The following is a 23,003-nucleotide window of genomic DNA, read 5'->3' as shown; positions in this document are numbered from 1 at the left end:
ATTTGCTAAGAAAACAGATGTGTATATGAAATATAGCGGTGGATACATTACTTTTTTTTCCCAGCCAAACCGCTTTTCTTTCTTGTTAGGAACTGAAATCCAGCCCTCCAGCCTGGAGTCTAATTTGCAGAGAAAAAAAACAAAACAGGAAGATGTTAACACAAAGAGGAGAACTGCCTTCAATCGTGTGAACCACTTGAAAGAACACCTTGACATTTCCAAATGGCAGCATTTTCTTTAAACATCCCTCATCACTTGGGAGAGGAAATGATTCCTCGTTAAAACCAAAGGGCAAGTGGCAGGAAGCTTTGCCACTTGGTCTCAGCAGCAGATTATTCAGTGGGAGCTGTGCGGATTATAGGGAATCTGCAGCACACAACACAGTGTCTGGTGAGGAAAAATAAACTCAAGTGGAAAGCTTTTTGTTCTAGGCTCAGGAAAAACTCCACACACAAACTTCACTCTTGGAGAAATGTCCACATCTTTTGCAGTGGAATAAATTTGAGCAAAGCAGGCCATCATCAAGCTGTGAGTATTCAGATGTCCGGTTAATATTAAAAAGGATTAAAGCACAGCAGAGACAGAGTCAAGGGTAAAGGGATTAGCTGAAACTTTGCAGGATTGAACCAGGGTTGGGGGTATTTCTTTCACATATTAATTAATTTAGGAAAAAAGTCAAATTTTAAACCAGTGTAACATTGCTGGGTCATTGTATCCCCATCCCAGGTTTGCACCGCCATGCAGGGTCACCTGCAGGTTCAGCCTCAGGGGGCTGTTCGTAGGTGAGGGCCAGGGGACGGTGGCCCTCCTCCACCTGCCCGTCATATTCTTCTTCGTTGTCGTTGTCAGAGTCAGAATCGAAGAGAGAGTGGGCAGAGTGAAGGTTGGGTCGTGTGTCGATGCGCACAGATTTGTGTGTGCGCTGGTAGGTGAAGGACATTGATTCGGAGGTGTGAGAGTGAGTAATGTGCACTGTGCCGGACCCCGAAGACAGAGGTTAAGGTGAAAGGAGGTGGGGGAGGAAGAGGCATAAAGAGGAAAAGGTCAGCAACAATTGGCCTGGAAGAGACTCAACGTCAAAACAAAGGAAACAGGGAGAACTCAGGAAGAGGGGCTGCAGGAAGTGGAATGCAGGAAGTGTATTTGACGCTTTGAACGTACACTAAACAACAATATAAATGCAGCACTTTTGAGTTGAAATGAAAAAATCTCTGACTTTTTCAATGCATACAAAAGACTTTTCTCTTAATTTTCATATCCAAAATTTGTTTAAAGTGTGTTAGTGAACACTTTGCCAACATTATCCATAACCCATCCCCCTGACAGGTCTGGCATATCAACATGGAGGATTATTACACAGGTGTGTCTTCGGCTAGTCACAATAAAAGGCTACTTTGAAATGTGCACGTTTTGCCTGTGAATTAAATGCTCATTTCACAACCATAAGCCGTCTCCAATGCCATTTCTGAGAATTTGGCAATACATCCAACCAGCCTAGTGAGCCAGCCCTGGACCTCCACATCCAGCTTCTTCACCTGCAAGATCATCTGAGGTCATCTTCAACTGCAGGGTCATCTGGCTGGTTAGAAGAAGCTGGATGTGGAGATCCTGAGCTGGTTGGACGTACTGCCAACTTCTCAGTAAAGACATATGAGACAGCTCTGGTGGACGTTCCTGCTGTCAGCATGCCAATGGCAAGCTCCCTCGAAACTTGTGACGTCTGTGGCATTGTGCTGTGTGATCAAACTGCACATTTTAGAGTGGCCTTTTATTGTGATCAGCCCAAGGCACACCTGCGTAGTAATGATGCTGTTTAATCAGCATCTTGATATGCCACACCTGTCAGGTGGATGGATTATATCAGCAAAGTTCTCACTAACACACATTTAAACAAATTTGTGAACAAAATTTGAGCAAACTAAGCCTTTTGACAATTTGAACTCATTTTTTTTTTTTCTCCCCCAGAAACAAAACAGTTGCGTTTGAATTTTTGTTCTTTGTACATGTGGGTGCCTAATCACAGGAGGATGGGTGTGAGATGAAGACTCCTTTGTTTGCCTACCTGGGTATCCTTCACCCATGTCCAGGTCATTTCCACTGCTGATGCTGGTGGAGTCCAGAGAGTGAACGCTAAGGGAAGAGATCTGGCAACGCAGCTGCTCGATATCGCTGTCTTTGCTGTCCAACGCCATCTGAAGCTCCAGACGCACCTGGTTCTCTTCTGCTATCAGCTAAATAACAGACACAAACAGACTTTAACTGCAGTTCAGAGTGTTTACTCTTGTTTGTAATTTGCATAAGAACTGATAACATGTTTATATTCATGCTATTTGTTCAGCGTACTGACCGCCTGCATATCCATCATCTCTCTCTGGTATTTGATGATGGTGCTGTTTAGCTTCTCCTTCTCTGCTCTCAGCTCCAGCTGCAGCTTCCTGTTCTCCTTCTCCTTCCTGTGCACCTCGGTGCCGGTGCCTCGGTGGCCTCCTCGCACCGTCTCCCTCCTGTTCATCACCTCAGCCAGCTTGTTGACAGCCTGGAAGCAAAAATGCAGCAATAAAGCTTTTCAGAGATTTACTTGTGATTATTGTGAACTCAGGAAGGTCTGCAGGAAAATCAAAGTTGCTGCGAGATAGATTTTTTAAAAACTTGTTTCAGATCTCAGTGATTTTGCCCCGAGTTCAACACAAAGCCTGCAGCTGAACATTATTCTTAACAACAAATGATGTGACATAACAGTCGTAAAAAGTCAGACGGTAAAAGTAGGAGACCATAGAAAATATCCCAGGCCTTCCAGACCTGTGTAGGCGCCCAGACACACACCTGAATTTTTAGTGTCCTTTCATTCTGCAGCTGCTTTTCAAAGGACAGTTTGAGCGAGTTCATGTGCTTCTCCTCCTCCTTGGCTTTCTGGAACTCTGTATAAATAACAGATACTTACTTAACATAAGTTTTACAGAAGTAATCCATAAATTACAAGTCTGAAGACCAGTATTCTGCCAATCTGCAGACACTTGCTCCCCTGATGAAGAGATTAATGGCTACTTTTCATGACATTTTTACAGCCCTCTCCCTATAAATCATCCAGATATGTCAGATGGTTTTTTAACACATTTTTCAGGACTGAGGTAAATGTCGTTCCAGTAGTAATGAGTTCTCTTTTTGTGGCGCTTGTTAGCTCCGAATGACACTCACGTTGCTGCATGTCTTTCAGCTGGTTGTTGAGCTCCTCTTTCTCGCTGGCCAGGTTAGCCACATCCACCGTCAGAGTGCGGTTGGACTCCTCCAGCTGTGGGGACATCAGGGTAGAGGTGAGGTGAGTGTCAAAGAAACAAGCAAGATAACTAAACGGCACATTTAAAAACAGGTCACCATATGCTTAATATTAATAAGAACTGGAAGAAGAAATAAGAAAGAGACAATGTACTACATTAGTAGATTTTTAGGAGGGGATCATGCATTTGGTCGTGTGCGTCTAAGTGTGTGTAACTGTGTCTGCAGCATATCTCGAACACTACTGGACCAGGATCAGCCTCATATTTTTTTGTGCACATTGATGACTGTGTGCTCATGGACCTCTCATGGTTGTGGTGATTTGCAATTGATAAAAAAAATGTTTTATTCCATCACTGACCACAACTCCTCTTAACCAACTGGGGTGGGCTGCAATTCCTCCACAAAGTCATGGAGCAAAAGGCATTTCTAGTAATCAGCTAGGCCAGGGGTCAGCAACCTTTACTGTCAAAAGAGCCATTTTTGGCCAAAAAAGCTCTCAAATAATCTGCCTGGAGCCGCAAAACATGTTTGAGCCTTGTAATGAAGGTAACAGTAAGTTTAAATTCACCCATTAACATTACTAATAGGTCTAAATATGCCTTTACTGATATGTTTTACAAGGCAGCTACTCTGCAGTGGGCTATTTAGGATTGTTTGGTACTTTAACTTAGCAGGGTTGGCTGTAAAAGCAAACGAATATGCCCGCACACTGTTTAATTCTCGACTCTCCTCCAAGACTTTTTTCGATCTGGAATCCATAGCTAGCTTTGCTAGGGAGGTCCAAGACAAGCCATTGCTATTAAGGTTCAGCAAAATTTAAGGTAAAAGGCGATAGGCCGCCTGACGAACATTTAGTTGATGAAATGTAAAAGCTTTTTTTTTTTTTTTAAACTCTGAAGAGGCTACACATTTTTACAATACCGAATGTAAGAATCACTCAAGGACTGTGACAATAAAAAATTGAAATCAAAATGTTAAGAAATAGCCATTATTAATTTCTTTATAATTTTGTGCCAAAGCCACAGGGAGCCACTGGAGAAGGGCGAAAGAGCCACAGGTTGCCTACCCCTGAGTTAGGCTAAAATCAACAAGCCACACTGTTGCAGGTCACATTTTGACCTCCGTCGTGGGCCTTAAACTGACATCCATAGAAAAGTTTTTTGATAGATTTTATTATTTCAGTTAATTTTTGGAACAGGAACATGTAAATAACAATAAAGAATGATTCAAAAAGTGTCTACAATACATCACTGTAACCAAGTATTTGGTGACCTGTTCTGTACATAATTTTAAAATGCTTAAATAAATTTTTTTTTTTTTTTAATTCTTATTGATTACTTTTAGTCTGTCATTTGTCTTTTTGGCAATATGTGACACCTGAGCAGATTGGCTTAATTTCTTTCACAGACATGGGAAGGAGGCAATGAGCAATGAACGAAGAAATGACCCAAAAAAAATTGCAAAAAATTATAAAAAGAGAAATAAAAACCAAAAATTAGTAAAAAAGAAATGAGTAATGAGTGCAATAATAATAATAATAATTAGAAATATAGTTTTTGCCAAGCTTTTTTTTCCCCAGGTTTTTTTTCCCATAATTTTCTTTATCTATTAATTTTTTTGCAATCTGTGGGACATTTCTTACCAAGCTGCTCATTGCTTTTTTCCCCCATGTTTTTCAAAGAAATCGCATCAAAACTTCCTAGATGTAATTAATAAAAAAAATCACTCTCTGATCTCACCGAGCTGATGGTGGCCTCCTTGTCACTGAGCTCCTGTTTGTGTCTCGCCATCATGTCTTTAATCTCCAGCTCCTTCATGATCTTCTCCTTCTCCAGGTCCGAATACTGCTCCTCAGCGATGGAGCGAGCCAGCTGCTCAGAGTCCGCCTTGGTCAGACTGGCCTCCAGCTGGGTTGTCAGGGAGTCCCTGTGGAGAGAGCAGGAGAAGGAACTGTTATTATCTTGTTAACAAATTGCTACAGCTGGATAAATCCTACCCCTGCTGTTGTTAGGCCAGTCAGACACACTCTGCCGTAGCATGGACAGATTTTCATTTATGAATGACCTTTTTGTCAATGCACGATTTTCCAAGTGAGAGTTACACTGGATCAGAGTGTAACTTGTTATCCTCAGTGATCTTTGGCTGTAGTGCATCTGGGAACGCTGCTAATCTGCTCCACTCATTCAGTTAAAGGTCAAGTCCTCCATTTTGGCTGACAGAAGGCAAATAACACTAATCTGGAAAGTCTGTTACCTTCTTAAAAAACAGACAGATGTTATCTTTGTGGTATTATCCTGCGAATGCTTCACTGCCACTGACATTTAACTCTAAAAACTCAACCTATGAATTTCACGCTAAACATGAGCATGTTACAGTCCTGGAGGATTATTAATGTGCGCCTCATCCTGTACTGCCTTAATATGCACATTCAGCACATCCAATGCATCAGGAGCCACGCCTCATTTTCGCAAATTGTGAGATGGAAGCCTGATTGCAGAAACTGTTGAATATTTTTTGGCACATGCCATTTTTGGCTTTTTTCCATCTGTACAATTTTAGAATGGAACCTATACGTTGTTTTATAATTGAAACACTAGAAGATCAGCTCCTTATTTCTGCATTTAACACAACCCTCCCGTATTCAGCTGTGGTCGGTGAGGTATGTCCTCATGTGACTGGTGGAGGCTGCGCAGCCATCAGCCACTAGGCAAGTTCCTCCAAAAACGATAGCAGGTAAAATGTCCTATAGGTGCTGTTTAATTGTTCAAATTGTAGACCCTCTGATGTGTGTGCTGTTTACAACAGAGCAGAAATATCAGGTCATTTTACTGCTGCAGTGTTTGAGCTGGTTACCTCTCCTCCTGATATTCTGCCAGTCGCTGCTGCAGCTCTTTGTACAGCTTATTCCTCTCATCTCGCTCGTCCTTCAGCTCACGAATCTGTGTCTTGTAAAGGGTCTAAGGACAAAAACAATTTAGGATTCAGTTAATTTCTATCACAGATTCTGGACGCAGGTGGAATATAAACATTTGACCCTCTCATTGTGGAGAGATTTAGAGTTTATTTTACTAGTCTGACAATATTATGTTGTCTCTGCTGAGGACTGTTATATTGTTTGGCAGTCACGACTGCTTGTAAACAAGGTACACAAAAGAAGAAAAATTGTTGTTAAGACTTACTGTGAAATACTGCTCAGCCTCCAGTTGGTCCTTCAGCTCCTTCAGCTGGTCACCAGCCTCCTGTTTCTCCCTGGAACAGGACCAACAATCTGTCAATCACTGCTGCTGGCCAAATAAACACCAGAGCCAAAGCACTTTCCTCAAACCAGATACGATGAATCAGAGTCTCAACAACCATTTGCCAACAACGTTACAGCAAACTCAGCTGCATTATGTGTTTATGCTCAGTATGCATTATGCTTATTATGTGATTTATGTGTGACTGACCTGCGGAGCTCCTGGTTCTGTTTCTCCAGGACCTGCTTCATGTCCAGCAGGTGGTTGAGCTCCTGTTTGAGCTGTTTCTCGGAGGTGCGAAGCACCGACACCTGCTGGTTCTGCATCTTCAGATCGCTCTGACTCAGGCTGCGCTTGTGGACCTCCTGCTCCAGACGCAAGCCCAGGCTCTTTACCTGCACAAACACACATGCATACAAGCATGTTCAGTGGTGGCACACAAGCTGCAAAACAAACTGGTGATAATTTACATTACAAACAATCAAATAGTCTATTAAAAGTCTAGAAATGAGAACAAATGCCCAACGTGTCATTTTTATGGCATATTTTGTCTAAACATCGGTTAAAAGACTTGAAATGTGAAAAGGAAAAGCTGCAAATATTCATAGTGAAGAAAATAACCTGCTGTTTGGCATGTTTTTAAAATAGGTATTTTTTAAATGGCTACAGATTTGGAATGTTGTACAACCACTTGTCAAAGAAGATAATTTTAGGTCTGGATTATCTGAAAAACAGGAAATATTAATGTCCTCCATTATAATCAAAGGCAAATTCTGCAAATTTTATGATATTCTACCCAGAGAAGGTTATTCATCTTTTATAACTAAATTAAATATCTGAGGAAAAGATCTTAGGATGGTTTTAGATCAAATTACCCAACGAAACATTTATGAAAGAAAATATTCCTCATTTACAAGTAAATATTTATTTATCTGGGGCTTGGTTGAGATAAGATTTGTATATTTAATATGTAAGACTGTTTGCATGTTTATTAATAGCTGTAAATAAGTTTGAAATATTGTGATGATGTTTTGCTTGAAATAAAGTAATCAATTCATTCATTCATTCCTTCAAACTGTCCCAGATACAAAACCAAAGACAGAATGTTAATGCATCTGTTTTGGTGATGCGATCTGCTGACAACTTTCTAGAGTCGATACACTTCACTTCACTTCACTAGATTAGTTTTGGAAATAGAATTTGATTTAAACCCTTGATCCTATTTAGTAAACGATACGACCGATTTTCAGTTCAATAAAAATTAGTATCTATTACTAGAACATATTTTGCTAAGACATGCATACTTCTCCTTTGGTAAAAACAAATCTCCTCAAACTTTTAAGCTGTTCATAGACCGAATATCACATTTTTTACCTTGAAGATCAACTCAACAAAAAAAAAAACAGTCCTGTGGTGAAATTTTTCACGACATTTGGTTTCTGTTTTACTTTTTTTTTTGCTTTGAAAACTTGAAGTGGTGATCAATACTAGACTGTCTGGGGTGGAGGGAAGGGATGTAGAGATCTGATATGACCCTCAGTGTACTGTTATGTTTGTATGTTCAGGCCTTGGTCGTTGCTACTTATTGATTGTTCACTTTTCTGAAATAAATAGAAGATGGAAAAAACAAACCAACTATCAAACCTGACTAGGCTCAGCTAAGCGTTGGTCAAGGCCTGAATAATACCATTTTCGGAGACTTAGAGCCTGCACATTTATCAATATATTATAATTTATAATTGTCTATCAAGCGATTTATTAATAAAGAGAGAGACGCACCTCCTCAGAAAGTTTGGCCTTCTGTGCCTGCAGCTCCTCCACTTTGTGCTGTGCCTGCTTGTAGTCGCGCTCCAGCATGGACAGGTCCTTCTCCTGTTGCAGCAGCTTTCCCTCCACCTGCAGCTTCTGGCTGCGCTCCTCCTGCAGGGTGCTCTCCATCTCTGCAACGAAACAACCAGGGAAACGATCAGGAGGGTAATTTATCCTGCGCTCAATATCACAGTATTGACAAAACAATTTCTGCCTTTGACTCAACCTGCTAGGAGCGCCAGATAAATGGCCAGGTGCCCGAAGAGACAACCACAGTAAAACATTGTTTGTTGAAGGCCGGCCAGTAAGTTTCCTTTCAAGAACTGCAGCTTGTCCAAGGTCTACTCCATCAATCAGGCCCCATAATAGATAATACTTGTGCTCTTTTGTTTTTTTATCTCAATATTTGTGTTAATGTAAGATACAGTTTATTAAATAGATCGCTACGGTCCTTGATTGCCACTGACTGAGCTGTATTCAAAGCTGTAAAACACTTTATTAACACACAGCTGTGACTGCGTAACAAGTCAGATTGTGATGTGAATTTTGATTTACTAGAGGCGGATAGGAAAGAGGAGGAACAGAAACTAGAATTAAAGCCATGTGGTTGTTTGCCTCTGCGAACCAGTCAAGCTGCAGTTTCAGTTTACATCCATGTCTGTCCAGACTCATATGTAGCCATGACTGTTTAAGAATACTTCAAATGTTGCTGCACAGAATGGTCTTAAATGTGGATGCTTCACACACATCTACAACCTGGCATCATCCAAGATCTACACAGTCATGACAGTTTCAAGGTGGACACCCAACATTAGAGTCACCAATTCCAAATGTCTCCCCTTCTGTTCCTGAGTTGTGAGGCTGAGTAATGGCCAGCTTTCTGCAGAACATTATGATGTCACAGGGAGGCTGACCTTTGACCTTTTGGATATAAAATGTCATCACTACATCATTTTAATCTATTACATATTTGTGTGAAACTTTGTCATCATTAGCAAATGAATCCTTGAGTTATGGCCCAAAATGTTTCTATGAGGTCACAGTAACGTTTGACGAGGGATCTTTTTTTCAGAGCCTATGCTGATACCGATTATTACGAAACAGAGATACCGATAGCTGGTATTTACATCCGATATATGTCTGCTGTAAAAATCGTAGTTGACTCAGAATTAACAGTAATTAAGTCACTAACAGTAACGAAGTTGAAGAATATGCCAGCTAAATAAAAACAGATTAATAAATTTTAAAAAAACCCACAATAATCATAAATACAAAATAAATAAATAAATAAATAAAATAAAAATAAAGGAGAGCTCCATTAAAAGCCAGGGTAAAAAGGTAGATCTTGAGTTTGCTTTTAAGAGCCTAGAGTGGTACGTGCAGGCAGTGAGAGGCACGCCAGGAGCAAAACAGCGCAGTTAAGGAAAACAAAACTGTATATCAGCATATCGGTGGAAAAAAAATCACCGATACCAATAACCCTAAAAACTCATAATATTGGCCCCGATAATCGGCCAGGCCCCTACGTTTGACCACTAAAATGAGTTCATCCTTGCAGTCAAGTGGATGTTTGTGCCAAATTTGATGGCATTTTTGAAATATTGCATTTACAAGAATTAGATAGATGCAGTGTCACAGTGACCTTGACCTCTGACCACCAAAATCTAATCAGTTCATTATTGAATCCAAGTTGACATTGGTGCCAAATTTGAAGAAATTCCTCTGAGGCGTTCTTGAGATAGCCTGACACGTACATACACACAGATGTATCTCTGTACGGACTGACAACATGAAAACATAAAGCAGAGCTGGAAAAGTCAAGAAACAAAGCCAGAACTGTTATATAGATCCGTTAGTCGCTGATGTAGTGAAAAAAGTTAGCGGCGAGAGATACAACAAAACATCCTACCACCAAGCGTTAACGATGGTGTTTCATCAATCCAATAGTCATCTTTGACACTTTTGCTCTCTCTCCAGCTCCTCACCTTTTAAGGCCTCTGATTTCGCCTCCTCGATGGACTGGTAGATGTGGTTTTTATCTGCCAGCTTGGCTTTGGTGGCCTTGTGTTCTGCCTCCTCCTGCTCCAGACTCTGCTGGAGCGACTTCAGCTTGAACGTCAAGTCAATCTCTTGGTTGCTCTTCGCCTGTAGAATCAAAGGGGATATTGGGTTTCTAATGGCTATCGTCACATAGGAATGTTTCATACTGAATTAACGTATTGCATGGGAGCAGCCAAAGGTAAGTTTTCAAAATGCTGGGGAACAACGTCACTGTAACCTAGAAGGAAGGTAGATATCTCTTGGGCTAGCCTTAACTGTAAATTCACATTGGGAATAAGCAAACTGAAATGACTACCAACCTTCTCGAGCTCATTTATCTTCTCATGCAGCTGCTTCTTTTCAGTCTTGACCTTGGACAGAGATGCCTTCACCTCTTTCACCTCTTCTTCCAGGCCAGAGATACGTCCTGAGGTGGAGAGATGAGAACAGGGAGACTATAGGAGAACTTGCAGGACGTGCAGCGAATGTAAAACTACAAAAAAATGCACCTGACATTACATAATGCTGCTGTACACATTCTGCCTCTAATATATGAAAAACAACACAGTTTATGTTTATTTTCCCTCCGCCCACATGGAGAGTTTTACCAGGAAAAAAAAAAAAGCACGAGGCGTTGCAGCAAACAGGCAACACTTTTGTTTGACTACGTCCCCTCTGACCTCAGCCACTGGCCTCTCTGCACAGACTCAGCACGTTTAAGTTTCCAAACAGCGTCTCACAAGAGGTGCTGGCTCTGGTCCGGCTCTGGCTTTCACAGCCTCTTGCTTCACTCGCAGCCTTTTGAACAGATGTTTCCACCTATGATCTGATATTTCCCAAGGACTGATCCAAAAAACGATTCACATCTAATAACCATGTCCAGCCTCCTGCTCCAAGTTGTGTAATGCTTTTTTCCTGCTACTGACGAGATGTTTACTGAATGAGCCCATGAAGATCACAGTTTGATGGTTACCTGCAGTTATGGCAGCAAATTCATCTTTTTGTTTTGGTACATTCTAACTTTGCTAACCTTATAACATTTTAATAGACACATTCATGTTTGCAATATAAAAGGCTTGTAAATAAGGGCTGGCTGGATGCTAAGGTGGTGATTGCTGAATAAAAATTTAACAGCTGTATCTGAACAGTGCTTTCTTCTGCATATGGTTTATTTCAAACCACTGTGTGCAGGCTATATGCATATAAACAGAATATTAAAGTGAGACTTGAACATTTAATATCTTTCAGACATTTTCTCAACTTTTAACAAATACTTATTTGGCATTTTTCCATCTTACTAATATTTTCTGACATTTTACTATTTTTTTTCCAAACATTTGACTAAAACTTTTCCTACATCCTACTATTAAATGGAGAAACCTCTGTCCCTCTGTCTGCCCGTCCGTCCGTCATCATCCGTTTTCCTCCTCACTGCTTTGACCTACTTCTCTCAACTTGCACATAGGCTTTCATCTTGGGCAGACAGCCACGATACCGTTTTTGCATTTTTCCCACATTTCTACTGTTTATATTCGCGTTTTTGTCCACTACCCATTCATGCAAGCACCATTAGCAGCGTGAGCTGCTCATGCGCAGAGACCACTTCGAAAACACCTGCGCTGGAACCACAGTTTGGCTGGGAAGCCTTTATCTCCAACACTTGCGGATTGAAACTTTTATGTGTGTACCTGTGTGCCCGCGCACGGCCCTGCGCACGCACGTGCCTCCGTGCCATCAGCCAAAACTATGCTCTATGTATTTTGCCATAAAGCATGTTTCTTCGATTTTGCATCTCCTCTAATATACTGTTTTTGATTTCTTCTTTATTAACACTTCCCCGGGTATGGACTAGTTTCTCCAAATTTTTATTAATATTGTTGCAATATTTCCCAAACATTTTCCTAATATTTTTTCGGACAATTTACTAATTTTTACAGATATTTTTCTGACATTTTTACATCATTTTACTTTTATTTTTCTGACAGTTTTCTAATATTTTTTTTTCTGACATTTCACTATTACTTTCTATTAATATTTTCTGACATTTTACAAAATTTTACATTTTTTTGACATTTCTCTAATATTTTTTCTGATTTTTTTCTGACAGTTTTCTATTATTTTGCCTACATTTCAAAAATATTTTTTTTCTGACATTTTACTAATATTTTTCAGACATTTTTACAACATTTAACTTTTATTTTTCTGACAGTTTTTTCTAATATTTTTTTCTGCCATATTTTTTGGGCATTTTACAAAATTTTACCTTTTTTTTTTTAACATATCTCTAATATTTTTCTGATTTTTTTCCTGACCTTTTAGTATTATTTTTCCATCTTTTTTTAAACAACATTTTACTATTATTTTTCTTTCTTTTTCTGTTATTTTTGTGTGACATTTTTCTTTTTTTTGGTTATTTTTTGTGACACTTAATAACTTTTTACTTTATTTTTCTAATTCATTTTTCAATTTTTTTTTTTTGGTAACTTTTGTGACCATGTAAAGCTGTAGCAACAACTCTACCGACTGTAATGAACTTAACAATTATGTGTTTATTGCTTATAAATTTAACTATTTTTATTCATAAGACCAAGAATGATATATTTCTTCTCTCAACACTGATAGTCTTGCTTTTAATCTACTTGGAACAGCTTATTTCAATCCTTGTCCAATGAGTAATCGACAGCCACGTCTCACCCTGCAGGTCAGTAATAGTTTCTTTCCCGAGGTTACGGTCTCTTCTCTCCTCCTCCAGCTCGGCCTGCAGCCCCATCAGTTGCTTCTCCAGCTCCATCTTGCTGTTTTCAAGCTGGCTGCACTTTTCCTGCATCTCCCTGAGGCTGACCTCCAGGCTCTGAGCCTGTTTCTGCGCCTCCGCCTGACTCTTCTTCAGCCGCGCTGCCGCCTCCTGCTCAGCCTGCAGCACGGCGTTGGCCTCCTCGAGCTGCAGATGAGAAACAGACAGGATGAAACTTTTCCCTGCAGGCTAAACTGGGTCAGCGCAGCAGCAAAATTAAAAGGGATTTAACGAGGGGAAAGAAGGGGAATAATGAAAACAGCATTCACAGTTGCTTGCTTGAATATGGATTATCAAATTAGCATGTTTGATTTACATAAGTACAAATACTACAGCGAAGCAACATAGAGAAACATCAAGAGAGCTGAAATTAAAAAAGATTCCTCTCACTTGTTTCTGCAGCTGGACGTTCTTCTCATTGGAGATCTGGGAATTCTGGTTCCTCTTCCTAAGATCCTCTAGCTGGTCCCTCAGGTTGTTCACTAACGAGAACACGCACAAGTAAAAGAGTTAACGCAGCGTGTGATATAACACATCCACCCACTGATAGCCATCATGTACAACCATATAGAATATATACTGTGGCATAAACAGTGCTCGAGAGCTCCCAGACATCCTTGTGGTTAATGGGTTTAATAGGCAGTCTGACACGTAAGGACAATTTTGCAAGTAAAATACATGATAATGAAAACAACTTGAGACCTACCTAAATATACTGTCAGCTTATTTCTGTGCGTGTGATGAAATCAAAACAGTTAAAGAGTTAAAATGCATTTTTTATACTCTTATTCAGGAGTCTCAAGCCTAATGTTTGGATAGGATATTCCCCAGGTGCTTACATTCGTTCTCCAGGCTGCGTTTTCTGTCAGTTTCAATCTCCACCTTGCGCAGGTTCTCGGCGCTCTGGTGCTGCAGCAGAGCTCGCTCCATCTCCAGCTGCCTCAGCGAGGCCTCCACTTTCTGCCTGCTGCTCATCTGATCAGAGAGGAAATCACAATGAATGCTGAGTGGAATGAACTACTGACTTTATCACATCACATCAGGTACATGGCGGAAATGGTCTTACCTCCTTGTCTAATTCTTTGACCAGCTTGTCTAAACGGTTGGTGGCATTTCTGGGGAAAAAGAAGAGTTTGATTGCAGACAAAAATAACTGAATTAAGAGGCAGCAGACACAGACACCAGATCAGCAACCGATTCTTCCTTTACTTAACTGATGGACAGTGCTGAAGTGCTTTTCTTTTTAACTTCTACCATCATCAGAAACTCTGAAAACGTCAACTTTGTAGGAATGGATTTCATTTCCTGTTGTGCAAAGCTATCAAACACATTTCCTGACTTATACAACTAATATCATACAAAATGAATTCCAGTCTTTGCAGTGATGACGTGTTCTGCATTCTTAAATACACCAGTGTCTCAAAATGAATGTGGTTTTGATCAATACAAACATGCTACACGCACAAAAAGGGATGAAAATCGAGAACTGTTTCCACATTGTCCAATCCTTTGGAATCTTATGCCTTCAGGGCTATCAGTGCCTTTTATTGATGCCAGCATGTTTCTCTGACAGTTGTGCAATGCAAAAAACATGACAACTCGTGTCCACACTGCTGCTACAAAAAGAAGTCACAGCAGAGAGGAAATATTTTTCTGAAGACATCTCAGGCTGTTTTGTAAAAGTTTGAACGTCTACAGAATAAAATTCTTTACACAAAAAAGGGGAAAATATTGGAGCTGATAAAAATGAAAGCTGCAAGCAGCGACGAACGGGCCCTCGCACCTCTGGTAAACTGGTTCTGGCAGGATGCTGGCTGACACGTCTGTCCTTTTCTATGAAAGTGAGATGATGAATGCTTCATAGAGTGTGTGTGGAATGACCTAGTTCACATTTTGTGCCATTTCTCTGTCCACTATGTGGCGCTGGAGAACACACTAATCATATGTCATGTTGCTGTGAATCCACTGAAGACTTCACAATGCAAATTTCAGGTAAATCAAAAGATAACTGTCTGACAAGTCTTACTTCCTGTTGCCAGTAGGTGGCGCAATCACCATGACACCTACTATGCATGTAGTTGGGTTTGAGCCTCATAAAACATGTCAAGTTTGGGGCAGATTGGACTACGTATGCTGGAGTTACAAACCACTTTTTGTTTACTGGCAAAACACTGACATTTGACACCTCACTGCGGTCACACAGGTTGATGAAAACTCAAGCTTAAGCAGCTTTTGATGTCCGAGGTCTTTACACATTCTAGTACACACCAAATTTGAAGTCAATCGGATCAAATCTGTAAGAGGCGTCAAAGTATGACCCCTTGAAATGGCCAAAAATGCACAAAAATTCCACATAGAATTCAAAATGGCTGACTTCCTGTTAGGTATAGGGTATGGGTCCAAGAGGCTTTTTTGTAGGTCTCTACCAATTTTCGTAGATGTAGGTCAAACCAGCTTCAGGGGCTGCTTCACAGAAATTTTGTAGAGGGCGCTACTGAGCTATTTCTTTGCAACTGAGCATGAAACCAATAAAATATCAAAATTTTCTAGTATGTTAAGACCCCCAAAAAAGCAATTCATTTGGAGGAAGAAGAAAATCTCTTGGACTACAATAGGGTCCTCGCACTGCGTGGTGTCCAGGCCCTAATGGTAACGCTGTACAAATATGCTTTAATTTTATTCAATTTTAGATGATGACAGACAGACTGAGTCACTTTCACGCCATATTACTACTCTGCTCCTACACTGTGTTAAGACTCACAGATGATGAACCAGCTGCAGCTGCATTGGAAATGTCAGAATTACAAATATGCATTAAATTGCATTTAAAAAAAAAAAAAAAAAAAAAAAAAAAAAAATCACTAATGGTGCTCAGCATAGTTTGTGTTTTTAGTCCAGTCGTACTTGCACTTGTGCTCCAGCTCATCTTTGGCCTGCATCTCATGGTCGAGCTGCTCCTCCAGCTTATGAAGCTTCTTCTGCAGCTGCTCAGACAAACAGACAACCAGAAAATTAAAATACTATTAATACTAAGTACTACGGTCATTTTATGTCTTTTATCTCTCCTCTGTTACCAGAATTTTAAGTTCACACGCACAAAAACACCCACCTCTATTCAAACAATTACATAAAGCAGCACTGGGAAAAGAAAACTAACATGGTAATATCAGAGGAAACATGGCTTCATGTTTGGGAAACAATCTACTCCCACCCACTCCTTGTTGTGGAGAGAATTCTGCTGGAACAATATGAGGTGTTTCCTCCTGCTAAAGAAAGTGTGGATCGGTTTCGGCGGACCATTCACATAGTTTTTGGTCTTGCCTAAATGTGAAGCCTTTTTGGAGAGAAGTGAGAAATTTAGTCTCAGGGCCTGAAACTGATTTTTATTTTTTTTATTTTTATGTATTTATAAATAGGAAATATTCTTAAAAACATCAGTAAAAGTGACACATACCTTTCGAAATATTTTATGGCTGCAAGTAAAAAAAAAAACAAACTGTTCTTATCAACATAATCAACTCTATGGAGACATGGAGAAAACTACTTTCACTTTCTGACTTCAGGAGGACACGAGGGATTAATATTGTGAAAAATGGGACTGTTATGTTCATCTCAGCTTTTTTGGGGGGTGGGGGGGCTCTTATTACCTTTATTTACAGTACAGCTAGAGATTGACAGGAAAGGGTGAGAGAGAATAGGCATGGTATGCGGGAAAGGGCCAAAGGTTGGAATCAAACCCGAGCCGTTGCAAAGGACTCTAGGACGGACACTACTTGCCAACCTAGAGGCTGCCCCATATTCATCTAAACTTTTTAATAATTTTTTCTGTTTTATCTAAACCCTTTAGATGCATAATGAACTATACTTGTGCCTCCTTTATTTCTCCCTTCCTCTCTTTTCACTGATTTAGCTGTAATGTTCCAGTCCTCTCCCTATACACAACATAAAAATATAAGATATATATGTATACATAAAGAATCACCTACCTCTTTTTTGCTGTCCGAGCAATTCTCCTTATCCTCAGAGTTTTCCTTAATGTCTTCTGACTCCACCAAAGAGCAGTTGTTACTTCCCTTCAGCAGCCTAACAGAGAAAGAAGAAACAGACGAGAGCCATAAACATCTGTAACTGAGTTTACCTGCACAGTCTTTCCAGCCCTGACAACATCCAACACTATCCCCACGTCCAACTGTCTGCAACCAAGTGACGTATTTCACCCTAACCAGATCCATAATGCCAGCTGGGTGGTCAAAGGGAAGCTGAACGTTCACCAAGACACACATCACATTTATTGGTTTATTACAACCACTCAGAAATCACTTAAGACCCATAACCTCACGCACGGAGCAGAAAACTGTGGCGCTGTGGAAAAAAGCAATAAGGTCTGAAGATCTTTCAGGCTCTGTCTAACATCTGGATGAGTTTACCTTTGGAGAAGGATGCCTCTAGCCCACACTATCTGTCGCCACCATGGTGGTGGACTTGTAATGGTGGGCAGCTATCTCTGTGAATCATTACACGACTCTGCCACATGGCAGCATAATGACCGAGAAATCTGAAGCAATTTTATCATCATTTTCAGACAATTTGTTCCCTTCAGCTTGAAAGTTCTTGCATGCTTCTCATAATATTCAAAAACAGGACATGCACGCAAACATACTGCAAAAAAAAAAAAGGAAGACGATTTCAGAAAAGTTATGTCTAAAATCCAAGGAAGGCTGATCTAAAGCTATCCTTTTTATTGCCTGCTTAATATTCATGTATTCCAGCTTCTCTGTTTTTTTTTAACCACACTTCTGTGTTGGATCTACTGACTTAAATTTGTACTGTTTTGCCCTTGACTCTCTTTAGTCAGATTAATGTGAAAGAGAAATGGCTTTGACACACGTACTTCCATCCCAAGCTCCATAAATATATGCCTAAAAACTAAAAACACGCCTTCAGGTTAAAACATTGCTGATTAAAGCCCTGTAGGATCATAAATCCAAAATGTTTTTTACCACCTCTCCTACTGATCGAGACCAGGCTTTCAAAAACTACTCTCCATCATGAGCAAAGAGGGCATTTAAAAAGGGGGCCGTCAGAACAAGGCAGCAGTGTGGAGCTCGAACAGGCATACAGTGTCTGACTGGTGTAAGGCTGTATTAAATGGTATGGGTGTGAAGCTGTCTTTTTCTGCCTCTTGCATTTTAGGCACAACGCTGTCCTTAAACCTGGTTCCTGAGCCTAAAGGCTCCTGTGAAAGTTCCCACACATGAGAGCGACATTTTGTTCCAATCCCTGTATCATTACCAAAAATACACTGACAAAAGCATTGAGGTAAAATACTCAAAGAAGACGTCAAGACAAAAAACTTACTGGTCCTCCTTGAAGTAAGTGAAGCCCACAAATGGCAGCTGGTTGCCCACAAAGGCTTTGGGAGGAGGGAAGGTCTCAGCATCTCCTTTATCATTCTCTATGTCGTCGAAGTTACTGGTGTCTATGTCGCTGTTCAGCTCAGGCACGACTGGAGCCACAGCTGGACGAAAGAAACAGAGAGAGACAGACAGAGAGAGTCAAGGAGCAGCAAAAAGAAGGATAATGTTTTACATAAGCGGCTATGTTAACATGCCTAAGTTCCTCTGACACAGACTTGTGTTCCTGTTACTTTGTTGTGAAGACCTAAAGTACTCATGGAAGTACTAGTAAAGTCCCTTTGAGATCAATAATCTATTTTACAAGGGGGACCTGGCCAAGACAGCAGCACACAAAAAGTTACAGCCAAACAACCACACAATAAAAAACATAAAAGATACACAGTAACACGTAGAAAGATTAGAACACCTATACACAATGACAAGACCCAACCGACTCATTCATCCTTGTACTCATGAGAGCTTTAAAGTCAGACAGAGAGACCAGTTCATGTAGTTTCAACTTTTTTGGAGGGTTGTTCCAAGTGAGAGGAGCAGAGCACATACAAGTTTTCTTTCCCAGCTCAGTCCATGCACTGGGAACAGACAGCAAAACTAAATCTTGAGATCTCAGACTATAGCTACAGTCAGATCTCTGTTCAATCAAAGTACAAGTGTACGAAGGAAGTTTACTCAGCAGTTGACTCAGCAGTACAAACAATGTGTAGATGCATTCATGTACAACAGATCACCATAATCCAGGACCAGTAAAAATGTAGCAGCAAAAAGTATCTTCCTGGACTCAAAGGAGAAACAGGACTTGTTTCTGAAATAAAACCCGAAATTCAGCCTCAGCTTTTTAAGAAGATTGTCAACCTGAGGTTTAAAAGACGGGGAATCATCAAACCAAATACAGAGATATTTATAACAGGTGACAACCTCTAACTTCTTTCCCTGAGCAGTAATAACATCAGGAGTGTTCCCAGGCTTCTTCCTAGCATTTGAGGAATGCATAACCTTAGTTTTAGCAGCATTTAAAACCTGAATCAGGTAACTGTTATGACAGCCTGCAATTGGCTACAGTGTCTGTGACGGATGAGCCGGCACGATATATCACTGTGTCGTCCAAGACTATTAATATAAATGGAAAATAACAATGGACCTAACATAGAACCCTGGGGTACACCATTACAACTGTTGGGCCAAAGATCTGCATCCATACAGTGTTGAAGAGGAAGGCTTTGACATGCTAAAAACACTGGAACCCAGGTATGTGTCTTTCACCAACACAGCCGTACCCATGCTCTACAGGGAGGTGAAGCATAAAGCTGAGGAATCTTTGAGTACAGCAGGAAGGGTGGCATTAACTTGTCATGCCTAGACTTTCAGGTCAGTGGATTCATATGTGACTATAACCGCACAATAACATCATAATATCGTATTGTGAGTCCTCTAGGGCAAACAGCTGTCAGTCAATCTGAAGTGTTGGGGATGCGTGTCATTGTACACACCCATTTTTCACTGCAAAGTTTGTGCTGAGGTGAGGAGGAAGTGAAAGTAGCATGGACATAACCAAGCGAGGGGAAAATAAGTGGAAGTGAGAAGCGTAGCAGCAGTGAAGCTGAAGAAGACCTCACGTTACCCTCAAAAATGGACAAAATTGTTGATAAAAAAGGTTACACAACGTAAATAATTGGAAGTGGTTTGGCTACTTGGCTACGAACAAAGACGGTCTTCAAAACATGTCGTCAGTTGGTGCTAACCAGGACACGAAACACAACAAACCTTATCCATCACCTGAAACAGTGGCAAACAAGTGTTGCTCCATGGCCTAGCACTTCTGCTGCTGTGGGCATCACTAGCGGGGCTGCATCAAAACAGCAATCAATAGTGTCCTCTTTTGCCGCCATGACCCCCACAGAGATATAACAACTGCAGTGTCATACTTTCTAGCCAAAGACATGATGCCCATGAGCACAGTGGAGAAAGACCAGGTCAAGAAGTTAATTTAAGTGCTGGACTGCAGGTACGAGCTCCAAGGTAGGAAATATTTTTCTCAAACTGCTTTGCTCCAGGTTTGCAACAAGTGCCGTGGGAAGCTGGAAAATCATTTGGTTTCTTCAGGTGTCAGACATTATCAGGATACTTTTTAAACTTGCAGCATTATCAAATTATATGTCGTGATAAGTATTGATATTGATCAATACGGGGAAAATTATTGTGATATTTTCTGCCATATTGCCCAGCCCTACCCTATCCACTACTAAACACTATCCAAAATATACAGGAAGTGTTGCGTAAACTTAAATAATATCAGAACCTATATGTCATACCACAACCTCTTACACCAGTGGAGATTAAAACCTGGTGCCACATGTATTCAAATTTAAAGTTCATCTCCAACAAACTCATTTTTTCTTGTGTTTTTCTGAGTAAATTCTGTGACGACTTTGGCACTGCCTGCAGCAAGAGTAAGCTCTCGGCAGGTTGCCGTGAGGCTGACACCACTCCTTTTCCCGCACAGTGCTTGCTTTGTGCCCCACACACGGCGCCTTTCACGGAGGAAGCCTAAGCGCCCGCTCCTGTGAGAGGAGAGCAGGCGTGCTTTAAAAGTTCTGCACAACACAACGGGCGGACAAGAATGTGTCAAAGGGCCAATCAGATAAAACTAAGCCGGTCCTTTCACCTATAAATAGCTCCTAATTGCGAGAAAAAGCAGCCATTATGGATCGAGTTCCCCAGACCAGCGCGACTCTGGCTCGGAGCAAAGAGCTCATTACTGTTAGGTCAAGTCGAAACCCTCAGCGTGACAAACGTGCCTCAAAGATGCTGGAGAAAATGCAGGCGGAGATCAAGCGCAGGAATGAAACAAATGAGGGGAAATAAAAAAGAAGAGGCAGTTAAAAAAAAAAAAAAAAAAAAAAGCCAAAATGTGGTGAGACAGAAAGAGACACAGGCCGCTCCATGGAGGCCCTTGTGGCTCGGCTTCCCAGAATGCTCTCTGATAGCGGGCGGCTAATGACAGGCAACCATGGCCACAGTGAGAGTGAGAGAGCGGGAGCAACCCTCCAAACTGGGGCGCCCCTCTCATTAGTGCAGTCCACATAGGCCGCACAGCCAGCCCCGCCCGCCGCTACGGGGGGCGCTGCCTCCTGTCCCATTCATCCATCAATCCATGGTGCTGGCGTCTTTTCCCTCAACCATCCCAAACGCTTAATACACTTGATAAACGTGAAGACAACTGGGAGAATGTTTAAAAGAGCCCAAACATGGAAAATAACACTCCTGAGTCATGGCTGCACTTGGCAAGAAGTCAACCTTAAACAGACACAGAGCGCTGGGAGGTACACGCAGCTCTGAGTAGGAGAAGGGTCGTGTTTTGAGTGTGTGTATGTGTGTGTGTGTGTGTGTGACTGGACATGCATGTGCAAACATGAAGAGATCTGAGCAGCGCAGCAGTGGCACAGTAGTGGTTTTGTGTTCCAGACTGCCAGGCAGTCTGAAGTTCAGTCAGAAGTTTTGTCTGTTGTCTTAATCAGAGCCAGGTGAAGCGGAGAGACGCAGAGGCAGCGAGACAGAGCCTGCATGTGATTATATATGGACACAGAGGTCCTGTTCACGTTCCCTAATATATCCCTTTCCTTATTTCCTTCCTTCCTAAGCGACGCTTAATCTGATACAACTGTGTAAGAGGAGATTAAACCATGACTCTTAACAGGTGCCCCATGAGCAGTGATCGAATGATACAGTAAAGTTTGAGTTTAAATACGCAACTGGTGGATATCATAATCTTTTTCACCATTTAAGGTAATTTGTTTTTGACTTTATTTGACCTACATCAATTAAATGGATAGTTCAGATTTTTTGAAGTGGGGGTTGTACGGGGTAACTATTCATAGACAGTACGGCACGGCCCCAGTTTGGAGAAGCAGGCTGAAATCCAACACGGAAGCTAAGCAATGCACTGCTGTAAATGGGGTCAGCAACAAAATGAATTCTAGCCTCTTAAAAAAATTCTCACCTAAAAAAAAAAAAATCAATATCAGCTTAAATGTATGCTATTTTTAGAATCTTGTCACTGCCTTATGTTTACGTCACACAGTGACTTCTAGCAGGAAAAATGAAGCCGTTACCACGCCCCTTCAAAGCCAGACTCCATTGAGAAAAACAGTGATTTAACATGGCTGAACACAGGAGCTACTGGTCTACCACTGCCACAAAGCTATTTTGTTTGTGTTATTATGTGACTTTGACAGCTCCAAGGGTTAGTTAGGATTCCCCAGAGTCACACAATAACACAAACAAACTAACCAACGAAGCAGCAGTAGACCAGTAGCTCCCGTATTCAGTGAGCTAAAATTACTGTTCTTGTCAATGGAGTCTCGTGACTTAGACGAGAGCATAGATGGAGAACTAAAGCTGTTAACAGCATCCCTGTCGAAACAGGCTGCGTGA

General features: G+C 41.0%; 1 protein-coding gene across 4 annotated transcripts in view; it reads right to left on the bottom strand.

Moving 5' to 3' along the window:
* LOC125896997 (rho-associated protein kinase 2-like) overlaps positions 1 to 23,003 on the bottom strand; it is a 53,605-nt gene that overhangs the window by 9,256 nt on the left and 21,346 nt on the right. For 3 of the 4 annotated variants that reach the window (XR_007450369.1, XM_049590007.1, XM_049590008.1), the window contains exons 9-28: positions 18,514 to 18,673; positions 17,142 to 17,238; positions 16,060 to 16,139; positions 14,222 to 14,270; positions 13,995 to 14,130; positions 13,546 to 13,637; positions 13,056 to 13,302; positions 10,682 to 10,788; positions 10,307 to 10,466; positions 8,292 to 8,452; positions 6,723 to 6,907; positions 6,456 to 6,525; positions 6,130 to 6,233; positions 5,016 to 5,202; positions 3,196 to 3,289; positions 2,824 to 2,918; positions 2,348 to 2,536; positions 2,063 to 2,231; positions 751 to 972; positions 52 to 119 (exon numbers count right to left, since the gene is read on the bottom strand). Coding sequence is in view for 3 of the 4 variants with exons in the window: in XM_049590007.1 (XP_049445964.1) it covers positions 52 to 119; positions 751 to 972; positions 2,063 to 2,231; positions 2,348 to 2,536; positions 2,824 to 2,918; positions 3,196 to 3,289; positions 5,016 to 5,202; positions 6,130 to 6,233; positions 6,456 to 6,525; positions 6,723 to 6,907; positions 8,292 to 8,452; positions 10,307 to 10,466; positions 10,682 to 10,788; positions 13,056 to 13,302; positions 13,546 to 13,637; positions 13,995 to 14,130; positions 14,222 to 14,270; positions 16,060 to 16,139; positions 17,142 to 17,238; positions 18,514 to 18,673 (2,672 nt within the window). In the remaining variant the exon portion in view is untranslated. The remainder of the gene's footprint in view (positions 1 to 51; positions 120 to 750; positions 973 to 2,062; positions 2,232 to 2,347; positions 2,537 to 2,823; positions 2,919 to 3,195; positions 3,290 to 5,015; positions 5,203 to 6,129; positions 6,234 to 6,455; positions 6,526 to 6,722; positions 6,908 to 8,291; positions 8,453 to 10,306; positions 10,467 to 10,681; positions 10,789 to 13,055; positions 13,303 to 13,545; positions 13,638 to 13,994; positions 14,131 to 14,221; positions 14,271 to 16,059; positions 16,140 to 17,141; positions 17,239 to 18,513; positions 18,674 to 23,003) is intronic. The other variant, XM_049590010.1, reaches the window with a different exon arrangement.

Source organism: Epinephelus fuscoguttatus, linkage group LG11, assembly GCF_011397635.1.
Source record: "Epinephelus fuscoguttatus linkage group LG11, E.fuscoguttatus.final_Chr_v1".
Lineage (NCBI taxonomy): Eukaryota > Metazoa > Chordata > Actinopteri > Perciformes > Serranidae > Epinephelus > Epinephelus fuscoguttatus.
The sequence above is the reverse complement of the archived record's forward strand: the minus strand, read 5'-3'. Positions and strand labels throughout refer to the sequence as shown.